The sequence below is a fragment of the Somniosus microcephalus genome, unplaced genomic scaffold, assembly GCF_052327205.1.
Source record: "Somniosus microcephalus isolate GS21.2 unplaced genomic scaffold, FLI_Smic_1.0 scaffold131, whole genome shotgun sequence".
Lineage (NCBI taxonomy): Eukaryota > Metazoa > Chordata > Chondrichthyes > Squaliformes > Somniosidae > Somniosus > Somniosus microcephalus.
This window is the reverse complement of record NW_028225318.1, coordinates 186240-212670: the sequence shown is the minus strand read 5'-3', so window position 1 is coordinate 212670 and position 26431 is coordinate 186240. Positions and strand designations below refer to the sequence as shown.

The following is a 26431-nucleotide window of genomic DNA, read 5'->3' as shown; positions in this document are numbered from 1 at the left end:
TTCTAATGTTACATCCTGGTGCCCATCCCCCTGCCAAATTAGTTTAAACCCTCCCCAACAGCACTAGCAAACCTCCCCGCGAGGATATTAGTCCCGGCTCTGTTGAGGTGCAACCCGTTCGGCCTGTACAGGTCCCACCTCCCACAGAACTGGCCCCAATTCCCCAGGAATCTGAAGCCCTCCCTCCTGCACCATTTCTCCAGCCACACATTCATCTGCTCTATCCTCCTATTTCTATACTCATTCGCTCGTGGCACTGGGTGTAATCCAGAGATTACTACCTTTGAGGTCCTGCTTTTTAATCTCTTTCCCAGCTCCCTAAAATCTGTCTGCTGGACCTCATCCCTCTTTCTACCTACGTTGTTGGTACCAATAAAGACAACGACCTCTGGCTGTTCACCCTCCACCCTCAGAGTGTCCTGCAGCCACTCAGTGACATCCTTAACCTTGGCACCAGGGAGGCACCATACCATCCTGGAGTCAGGTCTGCAGCTGCAGAAACGCTTGTCTGCTCCCCTAACTATTCACTCCCCTACCACTATTGCTTTCCCAGTCTTCCTCCTCCACCCCTGTGCAGCTGAGCCACCCGTGGTGCCATGGACTTGGCTCTGGCTGTACTCCCCAGAGGAACCATCACCCTCACCAGTACTCAGCACAGAATACTGGTTGGAGAGCGAGATGCACTCCGGGGACTCCTGCACTACCTGCCTGGTCCTCCTTCTGTCTGGCAGTCACCCATTCCCTCTCTGCCTGCACACTCATTAGCTGCAGGGTGACCACCTCCTGAAACATGCTATCCACATAGCTCTCAGCCTCGCGAATGCACCGCAGTGACACCAGCTGCTGCTCAAGCTCCAAAACCCGGAGCTCGAGCTCCTCCAGCTGACGACACCTCCTGCACACGTGGTTCTCCAGGACATGGGAAGTGTGGCAGTGCTGATTAAGGAAGACATTGTAGTGTTGGAAAGGGAGGATGTTCTTGAGGGGACAAGGACAGAATCCATTTGGTTAGAGTTGAGGAGCAAAAAGGGTATGATCCCACTATTGGGGGTATTCTATAGGCCTCCAAATAGTGAGAGGGAGGTAGAGGAGCAAATGTGCAGGGAAATCGCAGAGATGTGCAAGTGCTAAAGAGTGGTGATATTGGGTGACTTTAATTACCCAAATATCGATTGGGATAATGCTAGGGTAAAGGGAAAGGAAGGGGAGGAATTTCTGAAATGTGTTCAGGAGATTTTCCTTGACCAGTATGTTCTTGCCCCAACTAGGAAGGAGGCTTTGCTGGATCTGGTGCTGGGGAATGAGGTGGGCCAGGTCGACCGAGTGTCTGTGGGAGAACACTTGGGTAACAAGTGATCATCGTATCATATGATTTAGATTAGCAATGGAGAGGAGCAAGGAACAATCTAGAGTGGAACTTCTAATCTGGAATAGGGCTAACTTCAATGGGATGCGAAAGGATCTAGCCAGGGTAAAATGGAACCAAAGACTGACAGGAAAAACTGTAATGGAGCAATGGGTGATCTTTAATGAGGAGATGTTCCAAGTACAATTTCAAAACGCACATCATTATAAAATACATTTCCTGATTCAATTACTTCAAGTCCATATAATCAATTTTAATTTCACAAACAAATTATGCTCAGACTTTGTGATTTTACAAAGAAGAAAAAAGTAACAATTGCGTTTGGATTAGAGTCATTTATCCTCCCCTTCGAGCAATGTGTCTTGGAAAATAGGATTACACAGGATATACGGCAGAGAAACACACCATTCGGCCCAACCAGTCCATGCCGGCGTTTATGCTCCACTCGAGCCTCCTCCCATCTTTCCTCATCTAACTCTATCAGCATAACCCTCTATTCCCTTCTCCCTCATATGCTTGTCTAGCCTCCCCTTAAATACATCTATACTATTCGCTTCAACCACTCCCTGTGGTAGCGAGTTCCACATTCTCCCCACTCTCTGGGTAAAGAAGTTTCTCCTGAATTCCCTATTTGATTTCTTGGTGACTATCTTATATTGATGGCCTCTAGTTATGCTCTTCCCCACAAGTGGAAACACTCTCTCTGTATCTACTGTATCAATTAGGACTGTGTCCTAATCCAAATTGTACACTCTCGGTAGGCTCGGGAGCCGCAAGCCTACATTTTGTTGCACTGCACTTGTGCACTAACAATGACAATAAAAGTTGATTTTGATTTGATTTGATTTGAATAACTTTCATAATTTTAAAGACCTCTATTAGATCACCACTCAGCCTTCATTTTTCAAGAGAAAGGAGACCCAGCCTGTCCATCCTTTCCTGACAGGTATACCCTCTCATTTCTGGTATCATCCTTGTAAATCTTCTCTGCACCCTCTCCAGTGCCTCTATATCCTTTTTATAATATGGTGACCAGAATTGTACGCAGTGCTCCAAGTGTGGTCTAACCAAGGTTCGATACAAGTTCAGCATAACTTCACTACCTTTCCATTCTATAACAATTCAATTCTATAACAATCGATCCCAATAATTTAACCCAATGGGTTAAAGTCTTAAGTCCAATTTTGTCAGCACGCTGCGACATTCGATGTCTGCAGATAACAGGAGATAAATTCTTAAAACTGCTGGATCTCTTGCTCTGCCATCAACCTCTTATCAAACTGGAGCTGGCATTGCCTAATATGGTCGTCTCTGGCTACTGCACAGTCCAGAGACACAAGTCTGCATTTTCTTCAACACACATCAACAACATTAGAAGCAGTAAAAACACTGTGGCCTTCCTGGGGCAGCACAAACCACTAGTCTCCAGACTTTTCTTATCCCAACATCATATTTCTGATCGAAACATTCTATGATGAAAATATCCAAGGCCAGTTGGTTGCAAACACCAGCTGTTGCTCAGTGAAATCTCGCTCTCTCTCTCTAATGATACCAACCACATTTTCCCCGATATCGAATGAACTAAACATGAACACCTTTCAGAGGCTGAATTAACTGAGTTCCATATGTCAACACCCATCTCATCTTCCATTCACTTCAATTGAAAGGAAACCGACAGATTGGACCAGTCAGGATTTGAAAGATATTTACAACAGATTCTAGATGTTCTTAGAGTTGAGATCTTTCTCTATTCTGTCTGTGATGAAATATGTCATTCATCAGACTCTGTATTTAACTACATATATTGTATTGCCTGCTCCGGTGTTTTACCTTGTATTGTATATAGTGCACCGCCCCCTTTCTCCCCATTGGATGTGTCGGCTCCGCCCATACCTGGCCCTACTTAAGACAAGCCCAGGCTTGTCTTGCAGCAGAACAGCAGAACGCTTGGTGAAGACACAGGCATCTTTCTTTGCTAATAAAAGCCTTGTTTTATTCAGTTAACTTTGAGTCTTGAAGTTATTGAGGCGCATCACTGTCCACTCGAGGAGTTAGATAACAGACTTTCTCCTGTGAATATAGAGCTGGGGTATTGGCCGTGATGTGTTCACTTGTTTATCTTGTTGACTCTAAACCTTTGCCAATTATTTGATGTGATCTGTTTATTTGTACGAATTTTTTAAAATAAACTTGCCGAGTGGATTCAAATTTAAATTGAAAGTAGGTTTGCAGGCGTGATGCTCTATTCACACATCGAAGGTGAGAGAGATGCTGTGGGACACATGCTACGTCCAGTAGCTGAAAGTGATTAACAGACTGGGTTTTGTGTTTAGTGATCCCGGGCGTGTTAGCGAGACCTTCCCTGGATACCAAGGCTAGGATAGGCAGTCTGGAAAGTATGGGGAGCTGGGACTTGTCCATGAGAGTAACCGAAGGTACGAGAATTGAAATAATCTCGAGTTAGAAAGGAGAAAAGGCCCAAAAATGGAGCAGTCAGTAACAGGACATCAATTAGTCTTCTCTTATCTTGGAGGCATCAAATATTGACACACTGTTATTTGAAATATCAAAATATTAAACTCCAGCCCAGTTATTGGGGTAATTAACATCAGCAGAATCAAACTCCGACTGTCAGGATGAATACCATTCAGTCCATGATACAATTAGCAGCAATAGCAGCAGAATCCAACCCCTGCAGTCACTTGTGAACTCGTTGGTGTGTCAGCAGGTGGGATGACTGAATGAGTTCCTTACCACACTCAGAGCAAGTGAATGGTCTCTCCCCAGTGTGAACTCGCTGGTGTATCAGCAGGCTGGATAACAGAGAGAATCCCTCCCCACACTCAGAGCAAGTAAACGGCCTCTCCCCAGTATGAACTCGCTGGTGAGTTACAAGGTAGGATGAACAAGTGAATCCCTTCCCACACTCAGAGCAGGTGAACGGCCTCTCCCCAGTGTGAAGTTGCTGGTGTCTCAGCAGGCTGGATGACGAAGGGAACCCCTTCCCACACACGGAGCAGGTGAACGGCCTTTCCCCGGTGTGAACTTGCTGGTGTATCAGCAGGTGGGATGAATTGGTGAATCCCTTCCCACACACGGAGCAGGTGAATGGTCTCTCCCCGATGTGACAGCTCCGATGAATTTCCAGCTTATACAGGGAACTGAATCCCTTCTCACAGTCGCCACATTTCCACGGTTTCTCCATGGTGCGGGTGTCCTTGCGTCTCTCCAGGTTGGACGATCAGTTGAAGCCTCGTCCACACACAGAACACGTGTACAGTTTCTGCCCACTGTGAATGGTGCAATGTTTTTTCAGGCTGTGTAACTGGTGAAAGCTCTTTCCACAGTCAGTGCACTGGAACGCTCTCACTCGGGTGTGTGTGTCTCGGTGCTTTTCCAGTCACACTGATGTTTGAAATCTTTTCCCACAGACAGAACAAACAAATATTTCTCGTTCCACATTCAAAGGCTGATGATATTCAGGTCCTGATGAATCGAGTGACTGTCAGATCTTGACATGATGTTTGGTTTGAGTTTCCCATCTGCAAATCCTCCCCTTCTAATACCCTGTAAAAGGAGTTTACAAAGTTCATCAATGTAAGTACATGAAATAAATTTAGAACAGACAATTCTAGTTTCTAGGGATCATTCTTTGCTCTCTTGTTCCTCCAAAGCTGTAAATCCTCATCCCACATAATGTCCCTCCTCCCTGGGCTGAAATCCATACTCACCGCACATCTCGAGACAGTTTGTCCTCTGCTCCCAGTTTTCTCCACCAACTCTGGTTGGGTTCATTCTGCACTCACTTGTTCCCTCAAGACCCTGCCCCCCTTTGGTCCTTTACAAAGATGGCCACGCATGTGCTCTAATGCTCCAGAAAGTAAGATGGCGGCGCACAAACCCTCACCATTCCATTACAAAGATGGCGGCCCTTAACCTGAGCCTGTTCCCGATAAAAAGCCCCGGAGCTGCAATCGCGGAACCTGTAGGTTCTCATTCGGGGCTTGCGGCCTACACCAGGAGCTTATGAAGCTCACCCATCAGGTGCATTACCTCTCTGCGCCCCGCTGATTCGTAATCGGTGCAAAACCGCGTCTGCAACCTTTCTACGCTTGTCGCACTCGCCTGGAACTGATCACAGTGACACTGCGCATGCTCCAAATACAGACGGGCACTGCGCCTGCGCGCCGGGCACCTACAGCGTGAATAGGGCACAGTCTTCCCCGCGGGGCATGCTGGGGAGCAGCCCCGCCATTGAAAGCCCCATTGGTGAATGGAGAATGAGTTTCTATGATCCGATTGAGAGAAAATTCATCAATTATTCACACAGAAACCAAAGTGCACGGGCACTCTGCCATGGTTCAGTCCTGTGAACTCACTGGAGTCTCAGCAGGTGGGGTGAATTTCTTCCCACACAAGATATTGAAACAGCCTCTCTCCAGTATCAATGCGCTGATCGTGCATCAGCTGCTTTGAACTTTGAAAACTTTTCTCACAGTTGGAGTATCAACTGTTCTCAATGTGGACACTGGAAGTATTTAAACGGTCTCACTCTGGTGTGACTGTGCTGGTGTGTCAGTAAATGGGATGATCGTAACAACATAAGAAATAAGAGCAGGAGTAGGCCATACGGCCCCTCGAGCCTGCTCCACCATTCAATAAGATCATGGCTGATCATCGACCTCAACTCCACTTTCCCGCCCAATCTTCATATCCCTTGACTCCCCTAGAGTCCAAAAATCTATCTATCTCAGCCTTGAATATACTCAAAGACTCGGCATTCACGGCCCTCTGGGGCAGAGAATTCCAAAGATTCACAACCCTCTGAGTGAAGAAATTCCTCCTCATCTCGGTCATAAATGGCCTACCCCTAATCCTGAGACTATGCCCCCTAGTTCTAGACACTCCAGCCAGGGGAAACACTGGAGCTGGTTTCACCACCATGACCATTCCCCATACTGAGGCTCTCTGATTCTCATTTTATAGACCCAGTGGTCCCTGGATTTGGTGCCACATATAAGTGAACCCTGGGTTTGGTTTCTTAGTGTAAGTCGTTCCTGGATTTGGTGTCACAGTCTAAGTGGTCACTGGATTTGGTGTCTCAGTGTAAGTGGTCACTGGATTTTGTATCACTGTGTAAGTGGTCCCTGGATTTCATCTCACAGTTTAAGTGGTTCCCTGGATTTTGGTTCACAATGTAAGTGGTCCCTGGATTTGGTGTCTCAGTGGAACGGATTCCTGGATTTGGTGTCTCAATGTAAGCGGTCCCAGGATTTAGGGCGACAGTGTAAGTAGTCCTTGGATTTGGTGTCACGGTGTAAGTGGCTCCTGGAATTGTTATCTCTGTGTAAGTGGTCCCTGGATTTGGGGCCACAGTGGAAGTAGTTCTTGGATTTGGTGTCACGGTGTAAGTGGCCACTGGAATTGTTGTCTCAGTATAAGTTGTCCCTGGATTTGGTGTCACAGAGTACGAGATCCCTGACTTTGGTGTCTCAATGGAAGATGTCCCTGGATTTGGTGCTTTACTGTAAGTGGTTCCTCGATTTGGGGTCTGTGGTAAACCACTGTTTGTTATTGTTGTTGTTGTTGTTGCACACTGTTGTGCCTATGCATGCCTCAGCTGACTCCGCCCCTGGCTCCACCCACATGCCCGGGTATAAAGGTGACTGCTCTGCAGCCCCCTGCCCTTTTGGATACCAGGCAACCACGAGAGGCATGCTCTGTTCTTTGCTAATAAAAGCCTATTAATTAACTCTCTGTCTTTTATGAGGAATTGATAGCAAAGCAAAATGTCGGGTCCAAATGTTGAACAGCAGGAGCTGCGTCAACCGACGGTGCCAAACGCTGAGCAGCAGGCGCTGCTGCGAGCCCTCAGACCAACATGCCTGGACCTAGACCCCCAAGAAGCGGGTTCGGCTACCAAATTCGCACAATGGCTGCGTTGCTTCGAGGCTTACCTGGAAGCCTCAACTGTGACCCTAGACGAAAACAAGCTGAAAATCCTGGCCTCAAAGGTGAGCCACCAAGTTTATACTCTAATCCAGGACGCGACGACCTACGCGGCGGCTATCGATCTGCTTAAAGGGCAATACGCACGCCCGGTAAATATGGTCTATGCCAGGCACCTCTTCAGATCCCGCAGACAGCAACCCGGGGAATCGGTGGAGGCTTTCCTACGGGCACTGCGGATACTCGGCCGAGGCTGCGATTGCAAAGAAGTATCAGCCGCAGCACACACGGAGGGACTGATCCGAGATGCTTTCGTTGCGGGTCTAAGGTCCGACTACTCCCGGCAGAGACTGTTGGAGAAGGGAGAAATAGACCTGAAAAAGGCAGTGTCCCTCGCGCTCTCGCTCGACACGGCCCATAGGAATATGGACGCTTTCTCCCCTAACCGCTCCGCACTGTGGATGCCGCAACCTTGGGTCATGGGACCGCCACCTCCAACTGCTGCAGCGATGTCCAAGGCACAGAAATGTTATTTTTGTGGCCAGGCAAAACACCCCACAGCACGCTACCCGGCGAAAAACGCCACCTGCTTCGGCTGCGGGAAGAAAGGACACTATGTCAGCGCCTGCAAAGGCAAAACCGCTAACGCCAGCAGCGCCGCGTGCGAACCATGGGGGCAGCCATCTTGTCTGCCATCTTGGGCTCCCCCAGCCGCGTGGGGATTGGGATCATGGGCACCGCCATTTTGTCCGCCATCTTGGACGCCTCCAACTTCAATCACGGGGGACCCAGACTCAACCACCGCCTCATCTGACGACCACATCGACTCGCTTGACCATACGCTGGCCTCCGTGATGCTGGACCAATCTCTCCCTCATCAACTGTCCAGGTCCATGATGGACATTACGGTAAACGGCCGCGCCACTACCTGCCTTTTTGACAGCGGGAGCACGGAGAGTTTTATCCACCCCGACACGGTGCGCAGTTACTCTCTCCAGGTCCTGCCGACGCGCCATCGGATCTCTATGGCTTCCAAAGCCCAGGCAGCGGACGTCGGTGGCTACTGTGTGGTGACCCTTTCGGTACGGGGCACAGAATACAAAAATTTTAAACTTCTGGTCCTGCCCCATCTCTGCGCTGCCGTTCTACTGGGGTTGGATTTTCAGTGCCACCTTAAAAGTGTCACATTGGCGTACGGCGGACCTCTCCCCCCACTCACAGTCTGCAGCCAGCAGCTTTTAAATCGCCCGCCGCGCACCATCTGCAGCCTCTCTACCCTTAAAGTCTCCCCCCCCTCCTTGTTCGCTAACCTCACCCGCGACTGTAAGCCCATCGCTACTAAAAGCAGGCGTTACAGTGCCGGGGATAGGAGTTTCATTAAATCCGAGGTAGCGAGACTCCTGAAGGAAGGGATTATTGAGAGTAGCACCAGCCCATGGCGAGCACAAGTGGTGGTGGTGAAGACTGGCGGAAAACAGCGCCTAGTTATTGACTACAGCCAGACGATCAATCGCTACACCCAGTTGGATGCATACCCACTCCCCCGCATATCTGACATGGTCAATCAGATAGCACGGTGGCATAGTGGTTAGCACTGTTGCCTCACAGCGCCAGGGACCCGGGTTCAAATCCAGCCTCGGGTGACTGTCTGTGTGGAGTTTGCACATTCTCCCCGTGTTTGCGTGGGTTTCCTCCGGGTGCTCCGGTTTCCTCCCACAGTCCAAAGATGTGCGGGTTAGGTTGATTGGCTATGATAAATTGACCCTTAGTGTTAGGGGGAGTAAATACGCGGGGATAGGGTGGGATATGTGTTGGTGTAGGGGTTACAGGGATCGGGTGGGATATGTGTCGGTGCAGGCTCGATGGGCCGAAATGGCCTCTATCTGCACTGTGGGGTTTCTGTGATTTCTGTGAATACCGGGTGTTCTCGACGATTGATCTGAAGTCGGCACACCACCAGCTCCCTATCAGGGCTGAGGACCACCAGTACACAGCTTTTGAAGCTGACGGTCATCTCTACCATTTCCTCAGAGTTCCCTTCGGCGTCACCAACGGGGTTTCAGTCTTCCAACGGGAGATGGACCGGATGGTTGACCAGAACGCGCTCCAGGCCACTTTCCCCTATCTAGACAACGTCACCATCTGCGGCCACGACCAGCAGGACCATGACGTTAACCTAGAGAAATTCCTCCGTACGGCCCAGCGGCTGAACCTAACATACAACAAGGACAAGTGTATGTTTCGTACCACGCGCCTTGCCATTCTTGGCTGCGTAGTGGAGAACGGAGTCATCGGCCCCGACCCCGACAGAATGCGCCCCCTTATGGAGCTCCCCCTCCCCCACTGCCAAAAAGCACTGAAGAGATGCCTAGGGTTTTTCTCATACTATGCTCAGTGGGTGCCCAACTATGCGGACAAAGCCAGACCCCTCATCAAGTCTGCCTCCTTCCCCCTGACAGCAGAGGCATGTGCAGCCTTCACTCTCATAAAAAGAGATATTGCGAAGGCCACAATGCACGCAGTGGATGAGTCCATCCCTTTCCAAGTGGAGAGCGACGCATCCGATTTTGCCCTAGCTGCAACCCTTAACCAGGCGGGGAGACCCGTGGCCTTTTTCTCAAGGACCCTCCAGGGCCCCGAGATTCGACACTCCTCTGTCGAAAAGGAGGCTCAGGCCATTGTGGAAGCTGTGCGACATTGGAGGCATTACCTGGCCGGAAAACGATTTACCCTGCTCACTGACCAGCGTTCAGTAGCTTTTATGTTTAATAATAAGCAGAGGGGCAAAATCAAGAATGACAAGATCTTGAGGTGGAGAATCAAACTCTCCACCTACAATTACGATATCTTGTACCGGCCCGGGAAACTCAATGAGCTCGCAGATGCCCTATCACGTGGTACATGCGCCAACGTGCAGGTCGATAGACTGAAGACCCTCCACAATGACCTCTGCCACCCGGGGGTCACCAGGTTCTTCCATTTCATCAAATCCCGTAACCTGCCCTACTCCATCGAGGAGGTGAGGACCTTGACCAGGAACTGCCAAATCTGTGCCGAGTGCAAACCGCATTTTTATAGGCCAGACAGAGTGAGCCTGATCAAAGCCACGCGCCCCTTCGAGCGGCTGAGCGGCGATTTTAAAGGGCCCCTCCCCTCCTCTGACCGCAATGTGTACTTCCTCAATATAATTGACGAGTACTCCCGTTTCCCGTTTGCCACCCCTTGCTCAGACATGACCAGTACCACGGTCATTAAATGTCTGAATGACCTCTTCGCCTTGTTCGGTTTCCCGAGCTATATTCATAGCGATGGGTGCTCATCCTTTATGAGCGACGAACTTTGTCAGTACCTGCTCGCGAGAGGTATTGCTACAAGCAGGACCACCAGCTACAACCCCCGGGGGAATGGCCAGGTGGAAAGAGAGAATGCGACGGTCTGGAAGGCAGTCCTTTTAAACTTGAAATCTAAGGGCCTTCCGACCTCTCGCTGGCAGGAGGTCCTCCCTGCGGCGCTCCATTCCATTCGGTCACTGCTTTGTACAGCCACCAATGCCACCCCTCATGAGAGACTGTTCTCCTTCCCCAGGAAGTCCACTTCGGGGATCTCGTTACCGACATGGCTGACTTCTCCAGGACCCGTCATACTGCGGAAGCACGTGAGGTCCCATAAGACGGACCCCCTGGTCGAGAGGGTGAGCCTCCTCCACGCCAACCCTCAGTATGCTTACGTGGTGTACCCGGACGGGCGGGAGGACACAGTCTCCATACGAGACCTCGCACCTTCGGGTGCTCCCGAAACACTTCCTTCGCCACCCACGCCTACCCCCAGTATGCTTACGTAGCGTACCCGGACGGGCGGGAGGACACTGTCTCCACACGAGACCTCACACCTTCGGGTGCCCCTGAGACACCACCATCGCCACCCACCACTGCCCACACCCCGACCCCTGTAGACGGCATGCCGCAGCCCCAGGACCCGCCATTGACTACGCAACCTCTCATCAATGAGACGCCAGGTTCGGCGTTGGATGCTGCACCATCACCGCCGCTGCTACGACGATCAGGACGGCATACAAGGCCACCTGATAGACTTAACTACACGAACTTTTGAGTTTACACGAACTTTTAGTACACTTCACCCCGCCGGACTCAATTTTAAACAAGGGGTGAATGTGGTAAACCACTGTTTGTTGTTGTTGTTGTTGTTGTTGTTGATGCACACTGTTGTGCCTATGCATGCCTCAGCTGACACCGCCCCTGGCTCCACCCACATGCCCGGGTATAAAGGTGACTGCTCTGCAGCCCCCTGCCCTTTTGGATACCAGGCAACCACGAGAGGCATGCTCTGTTCTTTGCTAATAAAAGCCTATTAATTAACTCTCTGTCTTTTATGAGGAATTGATAGCGTATCAGGGTCACAGTGTGAATAGTCACTGGATTTGCTAGGAGGCTGTGATTGGAGGTTCAGCGCACACGAGCAGGGAGGGGGACCGGTGGGTCCCAGGGTTAGTACTCTTTCACCCGGCAACATTGACATCATTGCATGATTGCCCACGGAGTTTAAATCTCTGACAGGTTTGCGTTTTAGCAGCACTTCCTCACTGGAACTGAGTGCAAACCCACAGCCCAGCAATGTGTTCAACACTGGATGATCCCATACGACCCTATTCCCCATTAACACTGTCCATATTAATTCACCAGAAACAGCCCAGTGCCCGCAAGTAACGGCAGCCCCACGTCTGACATCAGTTAAATAGACAATTCAAAACATTGTAAAGAGAAAATAAACCACATTATAGTTCAACAGAGCCTATTAATGGGCAGTGAAAGTCTTTCACCCCAACTCATCTGTCACCCCTACTCTCCAACCCCTCTCACCCCAACTCCTCTTTCACCCCTACTCTCCAACCCCCTCACCCGAACTCGTCTTTCACCCCTACTTTCCAAGCCCCCTCACCCCAACTCCTCTTTCACCCCTACTCTCCAACCCCTCTCACCCCAACTACTCTTTCACCCCTACTTTCCAAGCCCCCTCACCCCAACTCCTCTTTCACCCCTACTCTCCAACCCCTCTCACCCCAACTCCTCTTTCACCCCTACTCTCCAACCCCCTCACCCAAACTCCTCTTTCACCCCTACTCTCCAACCCCCCTCACCCCAACTCCTCTTTCACCCCTACTCTCCAACCCCCTCACCCCAACTCATCTTTCCCCCTACTCTCCAAACCCCCTCATCCCAACTCATCTTTCACCCCTACTCTCCAACTCCCCTCACCCCAACTCCTCTTTCACCCCTACTCTCCAAACCCCCTCACCCCAACTCCTCTTTCACCCCTACTCTCCAACCCCCCTCACCCCAACTCCTCTTTCACCTCACTCTCCAATCCCCCTCACCACAATTCCTCTTTCACCCCTACTCTCCAAACCCCTCACCCCAATTCCTCTTTCACCCCTACTCTCCAAACCCCCTCGCCCCAACTTCTCTTTCACCCCTACTCTCCAAACCCCTCACCCCAATTCCTCTTTCACCCCTACTCTCCAAACCCCCTCGCCCCAACTTCTCTTTCACCCCTACTCTCCAAACCCCTCACCCCAATTCCTCTTTCACCCCTACTCTCCAAACCCCCTTGCCCCAACTCCTCTTTCACCCCTAATCTCCAACCCCCCTCACCCCAACTCTTTTTTCACCCCTACTCTCCAATCCCCCTCACCCCAACTCCTCTTCCCCCCCCCTTTCATCTTCCATTGATATTTGGAACCTGTCAGAATTTGAAAGATATTTACAAATGATTTGATTGTTTCTTAGAGTTGGGATCTTTCTTCATTCTGTTGTCTTCTGATTGAAATGAAACCGATAGTTTTTACCAGTCGGGATTTGAAAGGTATTTACAACAGATTGAAGATGCTCTTCGAGTTTGGATCTTTCTCTATTCCATCCACTCGAGGAGTTAGATAACAGACTTTCTCCTGTGAATATAGAGCTGGAGTATTGGGCCATGATGTGTTCACTTGTTCATCTTGTTTAATCTAAAAATTGAGTCTTGTGATTTCAGACACCAGATAATCAAGCTCACAACAACAGGTTGTCTTTTACTGACTTTATTAACAGCATTGCAAAAATACACAGTATAGTTACCTGTCCAAAGACAGAGATAATACAGTGCATTCAGAGCTTCCTTCTCCCCAGGTCTGTTGTAACAAGCTGCGGCTACACTGGCGAGAGTTATACTGAACTTGTTTACTGCATTCGTGATCTGGCCCTGCTCAAACCTGAGACATCTGTGCATTGATCTGACTGTCACCACAAGGCTGTGTCCCTGTCACACAGACACCGTTTCCATGTTTCACATCTCCATACACAGACCATCACTTTACACATCCCCTTCCATCCTCAATCAACATCAGAAAAATAAATTATCTGCTCAATACCATCATGCTGTTTGTGGGATCTTGCAGTGCGCAAATTGGCAGCCGCATTTCTCACATTCCAACAGTGACTACACTTCAAAAGTATTTCATTGTCTGTAAAACGTTTGGGACGTCCTGAGGTTGTGAAAGGCGGGATAGAAATTCAAGTCTTTTTGATTTCATAACAGCAAAAGTTACACTGGGACAAATGTTCAGTCATTTTCTGGAAGATCTGGAGAGCTGGGACTTGATAGTAACAGAAGGTATGAGAACTGAAATTATCTAGACTTAGAAAGGAGAAAAGGCCCAGAAATGGAGCAGTCGGTAACAGGACATCAGTTAGTCTGCTCTTATCTCAGTGACATCAAATACTCGATTCACTGAGTGTTTGACATTTATCCAGAATACTATAACCTCCAGCCCAGTTATAGGGGTTACTAACATCAGCAGAAACAAACTCCAACTGTCAGAATGAACATGGTTTAGTCCTGGATGAGATTAACAGCAACAATAACAGCAGAATCCAACCCGTGCAGTCGCAAGTGAACTCGCTGGTGTTTCAGCAGGTGGGATGACTGAGTGAATCCCTTCCCACACTCAGGGCAGGTGAACGGCCTCTCCCCAGTGTGAACTCGCTGGTGTCTCAGCAGGTGGGATGACTGAGTGAATCCCTTCCCACACACGGAGCAGGTGAACAGCCTCTCCCCAGTGTGAACGCGCTGGTGTGTCAGCAGGGTGGATGATCGAGGGAATCCCTTCCCACACACGGAGCAGGTGAATGGCTTCTCTCCAGTGTGAGTGCGTTGATGTATCAGCAGAACCTTTGTGCTTTTAAAGCTCATTTCACAGTTAGAACATTTAAAAGGTCCCTTATCAGTGTGAACAACTTGGTGTTCTATGAGGCAGGATGATTGAGTGAATCCCATCCCACAGATGGAGCAGGTGAACGGTCTCTCTCCAGTGTGAACTCGTTGGTGTGTCAGCAGATACTTTGTGCTTTTAAAGCTATTTTCACAGTCAGAACATTTAAAAGGTCTCTTATCAGTTTGAACAAGTTGGTGTTTCATAAGGCAGGATGATTGAGTGAATCCCTTTCCATACTCAGAGCAGGTGAACGGTCTCTCCCCAGTGTGAACTCTCTGGTGTGTCAACAGGTGGGATGACTGAGTGAATCCCTTCCCACACATGGAGCAGGTGAATGGTCTCTCCCCAGCGTGAGTGTGTTGATGTCCCAGCAGGTGCTGTTTGCTTTTAAAGCTCTTTTCACAGTCAGAACATTTAAAAGGTCTCTTATCAATGTGAACAAGTTGGTGTTTCAGCAGGCTGGATGACTGGGTGAATCCCTTCCCACACATGGAGCAGGTGAATGGCCTCTCCCCAATGTGAGTGTGCTGGTGTGGCAGCAGATTCTTTGTGCTTTTATAGGTCTTCCCACAGTCAGAACATTTAAAAGGTCTCTTATCAGATTGAACAAGTTGGTGTTCAGTGAGGTTGGATGACTGAGCGAATCCCTTCCCACACACGGAGCAGGTGAATGGTCTCTCCCCAGTGTGAATGCGCCGATGAGTATCCAGTTCAGATGGGTAATTGAATCCCTTCCCACAGTCCCCACATTTCCCCAGTTTCTCCATGGTGCGGGTATCCTTGTGTCTCTCCAGGTTGGACGATCAGTTGAAGCCTCGTCACACACAGAACTCGTGTAAAGTTTCTCCCCGCTGTGAATGGTGCGATGTTTTTTCAGGCTGTGTACCTGGTTAAATCTCTTTCCACAGGCAGTGCACTGGAACACTCTCACTCGGGTGTGTGTGTCTCGGTGCTTTTCCAGTCACACTGATGTTTGAATTTTTTTCCCACAGACTGAACAGATAAACAATTCTCCTTCCACATTCAAAGGCTGATGATATTCAGGTCCTGATGAATCGAGTGACTCTGTCAGATCTTGACGTGATGATTGGTTTGAGTTTCTCGTCTGTAAATCCTCCCCATCTAATACCTGGTAAAAGGAGTTTACAAAAGCCATCACTGTAAATACATAAAGAGATCGCACATTGTTGCTCCTCTCACTGCCTGGGGGAATGGGGCAGATATTTAAAGGGACAGGGACTTCCCAGTCTCGTTTATCTTGGAGTGTCAGAGGACTTTACCAACAGAGCTCCCATTAACAGTCGCTCCCTTCTGTACTGTGCAGTGATTGTAAACCTGTCTATTTGAATGACATGATCCTTTCTAAAATGTCTCACTGTTCTTTGATGATCCATTTGTCTTGCTTGGTTAATTTTCATAGATTTCAGAATTTTGCAGTGTGACGAAGGTTTCCTTTAAAGATGGAATAGCATTTGTTTCAAAATACTCTGTTCTTCTCCACCCCCTCCCCCGCCAAACTTTAGAACACTCTGCACTACTGACTGGGAAGGTCCCAAGTTCTATCCTTAATCTGTGCTGTTAGTTGATCTCTGACAAGGCAGCAGTTCAGGGGCTATGATTGTCCTCAGTACCACTGGGCTGTGAAGAGTAAAAATCAGCCAGTGCCCCTTCTCTTGATACCAATCCAGTGACCTCAACTGGGAAGTGTGTGGCTGTCAGTTGAGGACAGGATTGGACTCGGCTGTGATGCCTACCACAGTGGAAATGCTGCTGGCACTCACTGAGTTGGCTGACGGTGAGGCACTAGAGGTTTGCTAATGTCTGTGGAATTGCACTCAGCCAGATTCAGCACAACTTACAGAACAAAAATCCCAGACGATGTAATGAATGTTGTTTTTAGACAGTAAGGATGGAAGGAGAGTGTGTAGAATGGAGAATTTACAGCTTAGGAGGGACAGGAGGAGACAGAATGTTCCATAGAAACTAGAATTGTCTGTTCTGAATTTCTATCCTGTACTTAATGTAACAACTTTTGTAACCACCATTTCAGGGTATTAGAAGGGGAGGATCTGCAGCTGGGAAACTCAAACCAAATATCGCGTCAAGATCGGACAGATTCACTCGATTCATCAGGACCTGAATATCATCGGCCTTTGGATATAGAAGGAAAAAGCACCAATCACAGCGGGGAGAAACAGGACACGTGTTGTGTGTGTGGATCCACCTTCAACCAATCGTCTAGCCTGTGAGACGCGTGCGCCCACCTGAATCAACAGTGTAAATGTGGGGACTGTGGAAACGGATTTAGTTGCCCGTCTGAGGTGGAAACTCATCAATACGGGAACACCAGGGAGAGGCCAGCTGAGCATGGAAAAAGATTCACTCGCTCAACTCACCAACTGACAAACTCACTTGTTCGCAATGGGGAGAATCGGTTCACTGCTCTGTATGTGGAAAGGGATTCAATCGATCATCCCATTTACTGACACACCAGCAGTCACACTGGAGACCGTTTAGATACTTCGCGTGTGGGAAGGGATTCACTCCGTTGTTCCAACTGTTGACACTCCAGAGTGTCCACATTGAGAACAGTTGCTGTAAATACTCTGACTGTGAGAAAAGCTTTCAAAGTTCAAAGCAGCTGATGCACGATCAGCACATTGATACTGGAGAGAGGCTGTTTCAATATCTTGTGTGTGGGAAGAAATTCACCCCACCTGCTGAGACTCCAGTGAGTTCACATGTGACTGCAGGGTTTGGATTCTGTTATTAATCACATCCAGGACTGAACCATGGCAGAGTGCCCGTGCACTTGGGTTTCTCTGTGAACTATTGATGAATTCTCTCTCAATGGGATCACAGAAACTCATTCTCCATTCACTAATTGGGGCTTGCAATGTTCCCCAGCATGCCCCGCGGGGGGATTGTGTACCGTCACTCTGGAGGAGCCCAGTGCGCAGGCGCAGCACATGCCTGTATTTGGAGCATGTGCAAAGTCACTGATCACGCCGGGCGAGTGAATTAAAAGCAGAAAGGTTGTAGACGCGTTTTACGCCGATTACGAATCACCGGGGTGCAGGGAGGTAACGCAGCCGACGGGTGCGCTTCATAAACACCTGGTGTAGGCCGCGAGCCCCAAATGACAACCTACACGTTCAGTGTTCCAGCTCGGAGGCTTTTGCCCAGTAACAGGCCCTGGTTAACGGTCACCATCTTTGCAAAGGAAAGCTGTGGGTTTGTGCGCCGCCATCTTGCTTCATCAAAAGGTAGAGCGCATGCGCATCCATCTTTGTAAAGGAACTACTAGTAGGCGGGGCTTCAGGGTCTCAGTGAGTGAGCCAGAGTCAGCACCTTCAGGGGAGGAGAACCAGTGAGTGTAGAACTGAACCCAGCCAGAGTCAGCACCTTCAGGGGAGGAGAGGGAGGGGAAGCAGTGAGTGTAGAACTGAACCCACCCAGAGTCAGCACCTTCAGGGGAGGAGAGGGAGGGGAACCAGTGAGTGTAGCACGGAACCCAGCCAGAGTCAGCACCTTCAGGGGAGGAGAGGGAGGGGAACCAGTGAGTGCAGAACTGAACCCACCCAGAGTCAGCACCTTCAGGGGAGGAGAGGGAGGGGAACCAGTGAGTGTAGAACTGAACCAGCCAGAGTCAGCACCTTCAGGGGAGGAGAGGGAGGGGAACCAGTGAGTGTAGAACTGAACCCACCCAGAGTCAGCACCTTCAGGGGAGGAGAGGGAGGGGAACCAGTGAGTGTAGAACTGAACCAGCCAGAGTCAGCACCTTCAGGGGAGGAGAGGGAGGGGAACCAGTGGGTGTAGAACTGAACCCAGCCAGAATCAGCACCTTCAGGGGAGGAGAGGGAGGGGAACCAGTGAGTGTGGAACTGAACCCAGCCAGAGTCAGCACCTTTTATAGAGTCATGACAGCACAGAGTCTATCAGGTCACTCCTCAACCTCCTTTGCTCTAATGAAAACAAATCCAGCTTCTCCAACCTGTCCTTGTAGCTAAGATCCCCCATCCCTGGAACCATTCTGGTAATTCTCCTCTGCACCCTCTGAAGTGCCCCCACATCCCTCCTAAAGTGTGGTGACCAGAACTGGATGCAGTACTCCAGTTGTGGCCTAACCAGCGCTTTATAAAGGTTCAGCATAACTCTTCTACTTTTGTACTCAATACCTCTATTTATGAAGCCCATATGCTTTGTTAAACACTCTCTCAATATGTCCTGCCACCTTCAGGGACCTATGCACATTAACACCCAGGTCTCTCTGTCCCTGCACACTCTTTAAAACTGTGCCACTAAGTGTCTATTGCCTCTCCCTTCATCAATCCTCTCTGTTACTTCATCAAAAAATTCAATTGGATTAGTCAAACACAATCTTCCTTTTACAAACCCGTGTTGCCTTTCCTTTATTAGCTTAAACCTCTCCAAATGTCCGTTAATTGTTTTCCTTGATTATTGTTTCTAAAACTTTACCTACCACTGATGTTAAACTGACCGGCCTGCAGTTACTAGGATTTTCCTTACACCCTTTCTTGAACAATTGTGTCATATTTGCCACTTTCCAATCCTCAGGCACCTCCCCCACATCTAGGGAAGTTTGGAAAATTATGGCAAGCCCTTCCGTTATCTCCTCCCCTAATTCCCTTAGCAACCTGTATTGCAAGCCATCTGGTATTTCATTCAAACTCTCCACACTATGGATTTCTTACCATCTCTCCTGAAGGCGCTGGTAAAAGCAGAGCATACAGTTAACATCACACACAATTGTAACAAAAGAGCCCCAGTGTTGGAATCCCCATGTACAGTCCAGGGGTTGGAATCCCAATGTACAGTCCCAGGGTTGGAATCCCCATGTCCAGTCCCAGGGTTGGAATCCCCAAGTCTGGAAGACTTTTCGGCAGTTGGAGGAGAAGCGGGAGTTGGGGAAAGCTTGCACAGTCGTTGCAACTTCGAGAAGAGAGCTGGGAGAGCTGGAACACAGACACAGCTCCGGAGACAGCTTTTGAGCTGGGCAAAGAGGAGTTGGTTTGGGAGAAGATCACCGAACTCCTCTCCACCATCGGAGGAGGAAGAAGAATTAAGCCAACATCAGGAAAGTCGTTCGAAGCCAGTGTCCCGCCCCGGGGAAAAACATCGGGAGATCATCGACCATCCCCGGGCCGTAGCCGAAGCGAAAGGGGCCATTGAACCAACTTGGGAGAAGAGACAAAAAAATAAATCCTCAAGAGAAGAAACCTTCCAGCCACTCCGGCTCAGGAGAAGAGACCAAACAAAATGAGAGAAGAAGCCTTCGGAGGGGCTCGCCGACATCCAGGCCCGCCGGTGTCCAGCCGCCCCCGACCCCCACCTCAGGAGAGAGGTGTGGCGCAGCTCACAGAGGTTCCACGATCCACGAGGAGACAGAGCACCTGAAGGGATGAAAACACAGACTTGACTTCAAAACCTTGCACTTCCTAGTGGGATTGGTGAGCATGTTTCTGGCCCTTCACAATCAGATCTAGATAGGTTTAATAAGGGGGTGGATTTAAGGGTACAATTAACATGAGTTGTCCCTCGATGTTCCGTGTGTTTCCTTACTTCATGATGATCTTTGTACAGTATAAGATGCCTGTATTTGCCTTAGTTAGTATGATGTCGTTATGATTTGTTTGTGTTTGTTTTTCCCTCCCATGTACTCTCTTATCTGCTTGCATTTGATTTGATATTTTTCCTTATGCAATAAAGTTTCATTTTGATTCATCAAACTTGGTCTACAAGAGTTTTCTCTACATTGTAGTTCCTGCCCCAAAGTCCAGAGTATAGAATCTAAGGGGTGAGTGGGTCGAACCACTCAAGGTTTTACTGTGCAAAGAGAGAGAGGCCTCTAGAGAGAGAAACCTCAGGGACATCGCTCACCAGGAAAACCCCTTACAATCCCACGGCTGGAATCCCCATGTCCAGTCCCAGGGTTGGAATCCCCATGTCCAGTCCCAGGGTTGGAATCCCCATGTCCAGTCCCAGGGTTGGAATCCCCATGTCCACTCCCAGGGTTGGACTCACCATGTCAAGTCCCAGGGTTGGAATCCCCTTGTGCAGTCGCAGGTTTAGAATCCCCGTGTAGAGACCCAGGGTTGGAATCCCCATGTCCACTCCCAGGGTTGGAATCACCATGTACAGTCCCAGGGTTAGAATCCCCGTGTACAGTCCCAGGGTTAGAATCCCCGTGTACAGTCCCATGTTTAGAATCCCCATGTACAGTCCCAGGGTAGAAATCCCCATGCACAGTCGCAGTGTTGGAATCCCCAGGTACAGTCCCATGCTTAGAATCCCCATGTACAGTCTCATGGTTAGAATCTCCATGTACAGTCGCAGGGTTGGAATCCCCATGTACAGTCCCAGGGTTGGAGCCCACATGTACAGTCCCAGGGTTAGGATCCCCATGTACAGCCCCAGGGTGAGAATCCCCATGTACAGTCCCAGGGTTAGAATCCCCGTGTACAGTCCCAGGGTTGAAATCCCCAGGTACAGTCTCATGGTTAGAATCTCCATGTACAGTCGCAGGGTTGGAATCCCCATGTCCATTCCCAGGGTTGGAATCCCCATGTCCAGTCCCAGGGTTGGAATCCCCATGTCCAGTCCCAGGGTTGGAATCCCCATGTCCAGTCCCAGGGTTGGAATCCCCATGTCCAGTCCCAAGGTTGGAATCCCCAAGTCCAGTCCCACGGTTGGAATCCCCATCTCCAGTCCCAGGGTTGGAATCCCCATGTCCAGTCCCAGGGTTGGAATCCCCATGTCCAGTCCCAGTGTTGGAATCCCCATGTCCAGTCCCAGGGTTGGAATCCCCATGTCCCGTCCCAGGGTTGGAATCACCATGTCCCGTCCCAGGGTTGGAATCCCCATGTCCAGTCCCAGGGTTGGAATCCCCATGTCCAGTCCCAGGGTTGGAATCCCCATATCCAGTCCCAGGGTTGGAATCCCTGTGTAGAGACCCAGGGTTGGAATCCCCATGTCCACTCCCAGGGTTGGAATCACCATGTCCAGTCCCAGGGTTGGAATCCCCTTGTACAGTCCCAGGGTTAGAATCCCCGTGTACAGTCCCAGGGTTAGAATCCCCGTGTACAGTCCCATGTTTAGAATCCCCATGTACAATCCCAGGGTAGAAATCCCCATGCACAGTTGCAGTGTTGGAATCCCCAGGTACAGTCCCATGCTTAGAATCCCCATGTACAGTTTCATGATTAGAATCTCCATGTACAGTCGCAGGGTTGGGATCCCCATGTACAGTCCCAGGGTTAGAATCCCCGTGTACAGTCCCAGGGTTAGAATCCCGATGTACAGTCCCAAGGTTGGATTCCCCATGAACAGTCCAAGGGTTAGAATCCCCATGTACAGTCCCACATTTTGAATACCTATGTACAGTCCCAGGGTTACAGTCCCCTTGTGCAGTCCCAGGGTTGGAATCCCCATGTTCAGTCCCAGGGTTAGAATCTCCATGTGCAGTCCCAAGGTTGGATTCCCCATCTACAGTCCTGGTGTTGGAATTCAAATGTAGAGTCCCAGGGTTGGAGACCACATGTACAGTCCCAGGGTTAGAATCCTCATCTACAGTCCCAGGGTTAGCATCCCCATGTACAGTCCCAGGGTTCGAATCCCCTTTTGCAGTCCCAGGGTTGCAGTCCCCTTCTGCCGTCCCAGAGTTAGAATCCCCATGTACAGTCCCAGGGTTAGAATCGCCATGTACACTCCCAGGTTTGGAATCCCCATTTACAGCCCCAGGGCTGGAATTCCCATGTACAGTCCCAGGGTTAGAATCCCCATGTACGGTCCCATTGTTAGAATCCACATGTACAGTCCCAAGTTTGGATTCCCCATGTACAGTCCCAGGTTTACAGTTCCCTTGTGCAGTCCCAGGGTTAGAATCCCCATGTACAGTCCCGTTGTTGGAATCCCCATGTACAGTCCCAGGGTTGGAATCCCCATGTACAGTCTCAGGGTTGGATTCCCCATGTACAATCCCAGGGTTACAGTATCCTTATGCAGTCCCAGGGTTGGAATCCCCATGGACAGTCCCAGGGTTAGAATCCCCATGTACAGTCCCATAGTTGGAATCCCCATGTACAGTCCCAGGGTTGGAGCCCCCATGTACAGTACCAGGGTTAGAATCCCCATGTACAGTCCCAGGGTTAGAATCCCCACGTACAGCCCCAGGGTCGGAATCCCCATGTCCAGTCCCAAGGTTTGATTCCCCATGTACAATCCCAAGGTTAGAATCCCCGTGTACGGTCCCAGGGTTAGAATCCCCATGTACAGTCCCAAGTTTGGATTCCCCATGTACAGAACTAGGGTTAGAATCCCCATGTACAGTCCCACATTTCGAATACCCATGGACAGTCCCAGGGTTACAGTCCACTTGTGCAGTCCCAGGGTTGGAATCCCCATGTTCAGTCCCAGCGTTAGAATCTCCATGTACAGTCCCAAGGTTGGATTCCCCATGTACAGTCCTGGGGTTAGAATTCCAATATAGAGTCCCAGGTTTGGAGCCCACATGTACAGTCCCAGGGTTAGAATCCCCAAGTACAGTCCCAGAGTTAGCATCCCCATGTACAGTCGCAGGGTTGGAGCCCACATGTACAGTCCCAGGGTGAGGATCCCCATGTACAGTCCCAGGGTTAGAATCCAGATGTACAGTCCCAGGGTTGGAATCCCCATGTAGTGTCCCAGGGTTAGAATACCGAGGTACAGTCCCAGGGCTGGAATACCCAAGTACAGTCCCAGGGTTGGATTCCCCATGTACAGTCCCAGCGTAAGAATCCTCATGTACAGTTCCAGGGTTGGAATCCCCATATACATACCCAGGGTTGGAATCCCCATGCACAGTCGCAGGGTAGAATCCCCATGTACAGTCCCAGGGTTTGAATCCCAATTTACAGTCCCATAGTTAGAACTCCCATGTACAGTCCCAGGGTAGAATCCCCATGTTCACTCCCAGGTTTGGAATCCCCATGTACAGCCCCAGGGCTGGAAGTCCCATGTACAGTCCCAGGGTTAGAATCCCCATGTACAGTCCCATTGTTAGAATCCACATGTACAGTCCCATGTTTGGATTCCCCAATACAGTCCCAGGGTTACAGTCCCCTTGTGCAGTCCCAGGGTTGGAATCCCCATGTACAGTCCCAGGGTTAGAATCCCCATGTACAGTCCCGCTGTAGGAATCCCCATGTACAGTCCCAGGGCTGGAATACCCATGTACAGTCCCAGGGCTGGAATACCCATGTACAGTCCCAGGGTTGGATTCCCCATGTACAGTCCCAGGGTTTGATTCCCCATGTATTGTCCCAGGGTAAGAATCCCCATGTACAGTCGCAGGGCTGGAATCCACATGTACAGTCCCATTGTTAGAATCCACATGTACAGTCGCAGGGTTAGAATACCCATGTACAGTCGCAGTGTTGGAACCCCATGTACAGTCTCAAGCTTGCAATCTCCATGTACAGTCCCAGGGTTGGATTCACCATGTACAGTCCCGGGGTTGGAATTCAAAAGTACAGTCCCAAGGTTGGATTCCCCATGTACAGCCCAGGGGTTGGTATCCCAATGTACAGTCCCAGGGTTTGAATCCCCATGTACTGTCCCAGGGTTGGAATCCCCATGTACCGTCGCAGGGTTAGTATCCCCATGTACAGTCCCAGGTTTAGAATCCCTATGTACTGTCCCAGGGTTAGAATCCCTGTGGGAGAAAACGTATTAAACATTAAGGCATGCTGGGATACTTGACCACTTTACTAATTGAACAAAGGACACTAAACTAGTTAAAACTAAAAGAACTGCTGACTGCCATAATGAAGTCAAGCTGACCTTTTGGCTTAGGACATCTGGTGATAAAATGTGAACATGTTAATCTGTTTCTTGAGAACAATGGAACCTATGAAACCTTATGTTGAAATGTAATGTAAGCTAATCACCTGAAGTTGTTTACCTTGCTGTATAACTATGAGTGCTGTACATTAGTAATTTAGAGTGCTGGTGGGCAGTAGGGACTGCTGCAGACTCTCCGTGATATCACGTAATAAATTCCTAAAGCGAACCTCGAAGTCTCCGTCTGATAGTTAATTTCCTCGACAGAATTTGGCGTAGTCTGGCAGGATCCCTAACAACGGGATATAAAAGAACTAAGAAGGTCTAAGTTGGGTATAGCGTCGACCTTGTATATCACTTGGCCCACTTAGGCTCCAATTAGTCAAAGGAAATTTAAAAAGGGACTCTCCTAAAAATAAAAGGAAAGTGCCCGGTGCCTCCCAGCTGAAAGGGGGAGAGCACCTAGCGCGTTCCAGCTGAAAGGGGGACGGCGCGTGGTTGCCTAGTTATCCGGCCGGTGACTCATGCTGAGCCAAGAAGCCCGTCAGGCTGAGTCAAGACTGCTGAGAAGAGAGAAAAGACTATGGCACCGAATTAAGTAGCTACAAAGCGAATAAAGGGTTGACTTCAGGATTCGCGGATGGAAAAACCGGTGAGCGCTCATTGTATTTTGTGTATATAAAATAACCCGCGGTTGTATAACCAGTAAGTTTAAAACTAAGTTACAGGAGTAAGGAGAAGATGGGAAATAACGGCAGTCGAGCGGATTCGTCCGAGCCTGCGGCAAGGTAGAACAGGAGGCTGCAAATGGTAAAATCAAGATATGTAAAAGAACGAATGACAGAATAAAAAAGCTCGTGCAACATCGAAAAAAGGTAGGAGATCCCATCGTTCCACCGGGATCGCCAGCCGATACTGTAATAAAAGAAACAGGAGACGATCGGTATGCGGTAACTTTTAGTAGTGATCTGTATGGATGGTCGGGTGGAGATTGGCCTTATGGGGGAAGTTTTAAAATACCTTTAATAAAAGAATGGGAAGAAATTACTAGAAGTGAAGGAGGGGATCCTGAGTGGGACTAACGATAGGGCTGCTCTAAGACAGCAACCGGCATGATTTCCGATGCCGCCTCCATACAATCCAGCAGGTCTAGCGGCACCACAGCCAGTTGTACCCCTACCAGGGGCACAGCCTGGAGCTCCACCCCCACCCGCAGATGAACCCATAATTGAACCTCCTCCTCCAGCAGAGGCACTCGGAGCAGGAGCTGCTGCACTGCCTGGTAGTAATGTGCAGGACCTACCCTCATGTAACGGACCTACAACTAGGTCACAAACAAAAGAAACAGCCCCTAGAGACAGAGGCGCGCTCGAACCTGACACTACTACCCATCAACTTCCTCGAGTCATGATAGGAGAGGTGGCAGTGTTAAAACCGTGGTCCCCAGCGGAAGCTAGAGTTATGATAGCCGAGGCACCAGACCCCTTAAAGAAGCCCACTGCCTTTCATAATTGGCTAGAACAAATATGTACCATTTACAGCCCTCTTCCTGGGGATGTGCTAATGCTGCTAAAATGTGCGTTTGGGTCCTCATGGTCGACCATAAGGGACGGATTTGCTGTTCCCCCGGGAGAAAATGGAGATTGGCGACAAGATGATGTACAACTGGACCAGGGAAATGAATCTTTTGCTCACTGGTTAGAACATAGAGGTAAAGAGGCTATAATGAGAGGAGCCAAGAAGCATAGTGACATAGGAGAAGTTACTCGATGTCTGCAAAGAAAGGAGGAGACAATTCCTGATTTTGTAGCTCAATTTAAAAGCAAGTGGGAGGAACATGCGGGAGTTCCGTTAGCAGACAATGGACCTTTGGCAGTACAAACACTGCTAAACTGCATGTTACCCTTTCAAGCTCAAGCCTTTAAAATGATTAATCTAAATTGGCAGACTCAGCCCTGGGTGGACGTAGTTACTGCTCTGGTAAATATGGATAGGGAAGGACTCTT

General features: G+C 49.5%; 1 protein-coding gene across 1 annotated transcript; it reads right to left on the bottom strand.

The window, feature by feature from the left end:
* Positions 1–3917: 3917 nt before the first annotated feature.
* LOC147082723 (uncharacterized) lies at positions 3918–15580 on the bottom strand. Its single transcript, XM_085980355.1, has 4 exons — positions 15194–15580; positions 14631–15112; positions 14240–14546; positions 3918–4565 (listed from the first exon to the last, which is right to left on the bottom strand). Exons 1-4 carry the CDS (start codon positions 15350–15352, stop codon positions 4065–4067), a joined length of 1449 nt encoding a protein of 482 aa, XP_085836481.1. The 5' UTR covers positions 15353–15580; the 3' UTR covers positions 3918–4064.
* Between the last annotated feature and the right edge of the window lie 10851 nt (positions 15581–26431).

Excerpts from the sequence above, each read along its gene's own strand:
- LOC147082723 (XM_085980355.1), bottom strand. The coding sequence starts at position 15,352 with ATGGAGAAACTGGGGAAATGTGGGGACTGTGGGAAGGGATTCAATTAC. Across the intron at positions 15,113-15,193 it reads ACCTCACTGAACACCAACTT|CACACTCACATTGGGGAGAG; the intron begins GTTCAATCTGAT and ends CTGCCACACCAG. Across the intron at positions 14,547-14,630 it reads GGGATGGGATTCACTCAATC|AAAGGTTCTGCTGATACATC; the intron begins ATCCTGCCTCAT and ends CTTTAAAAGCAC.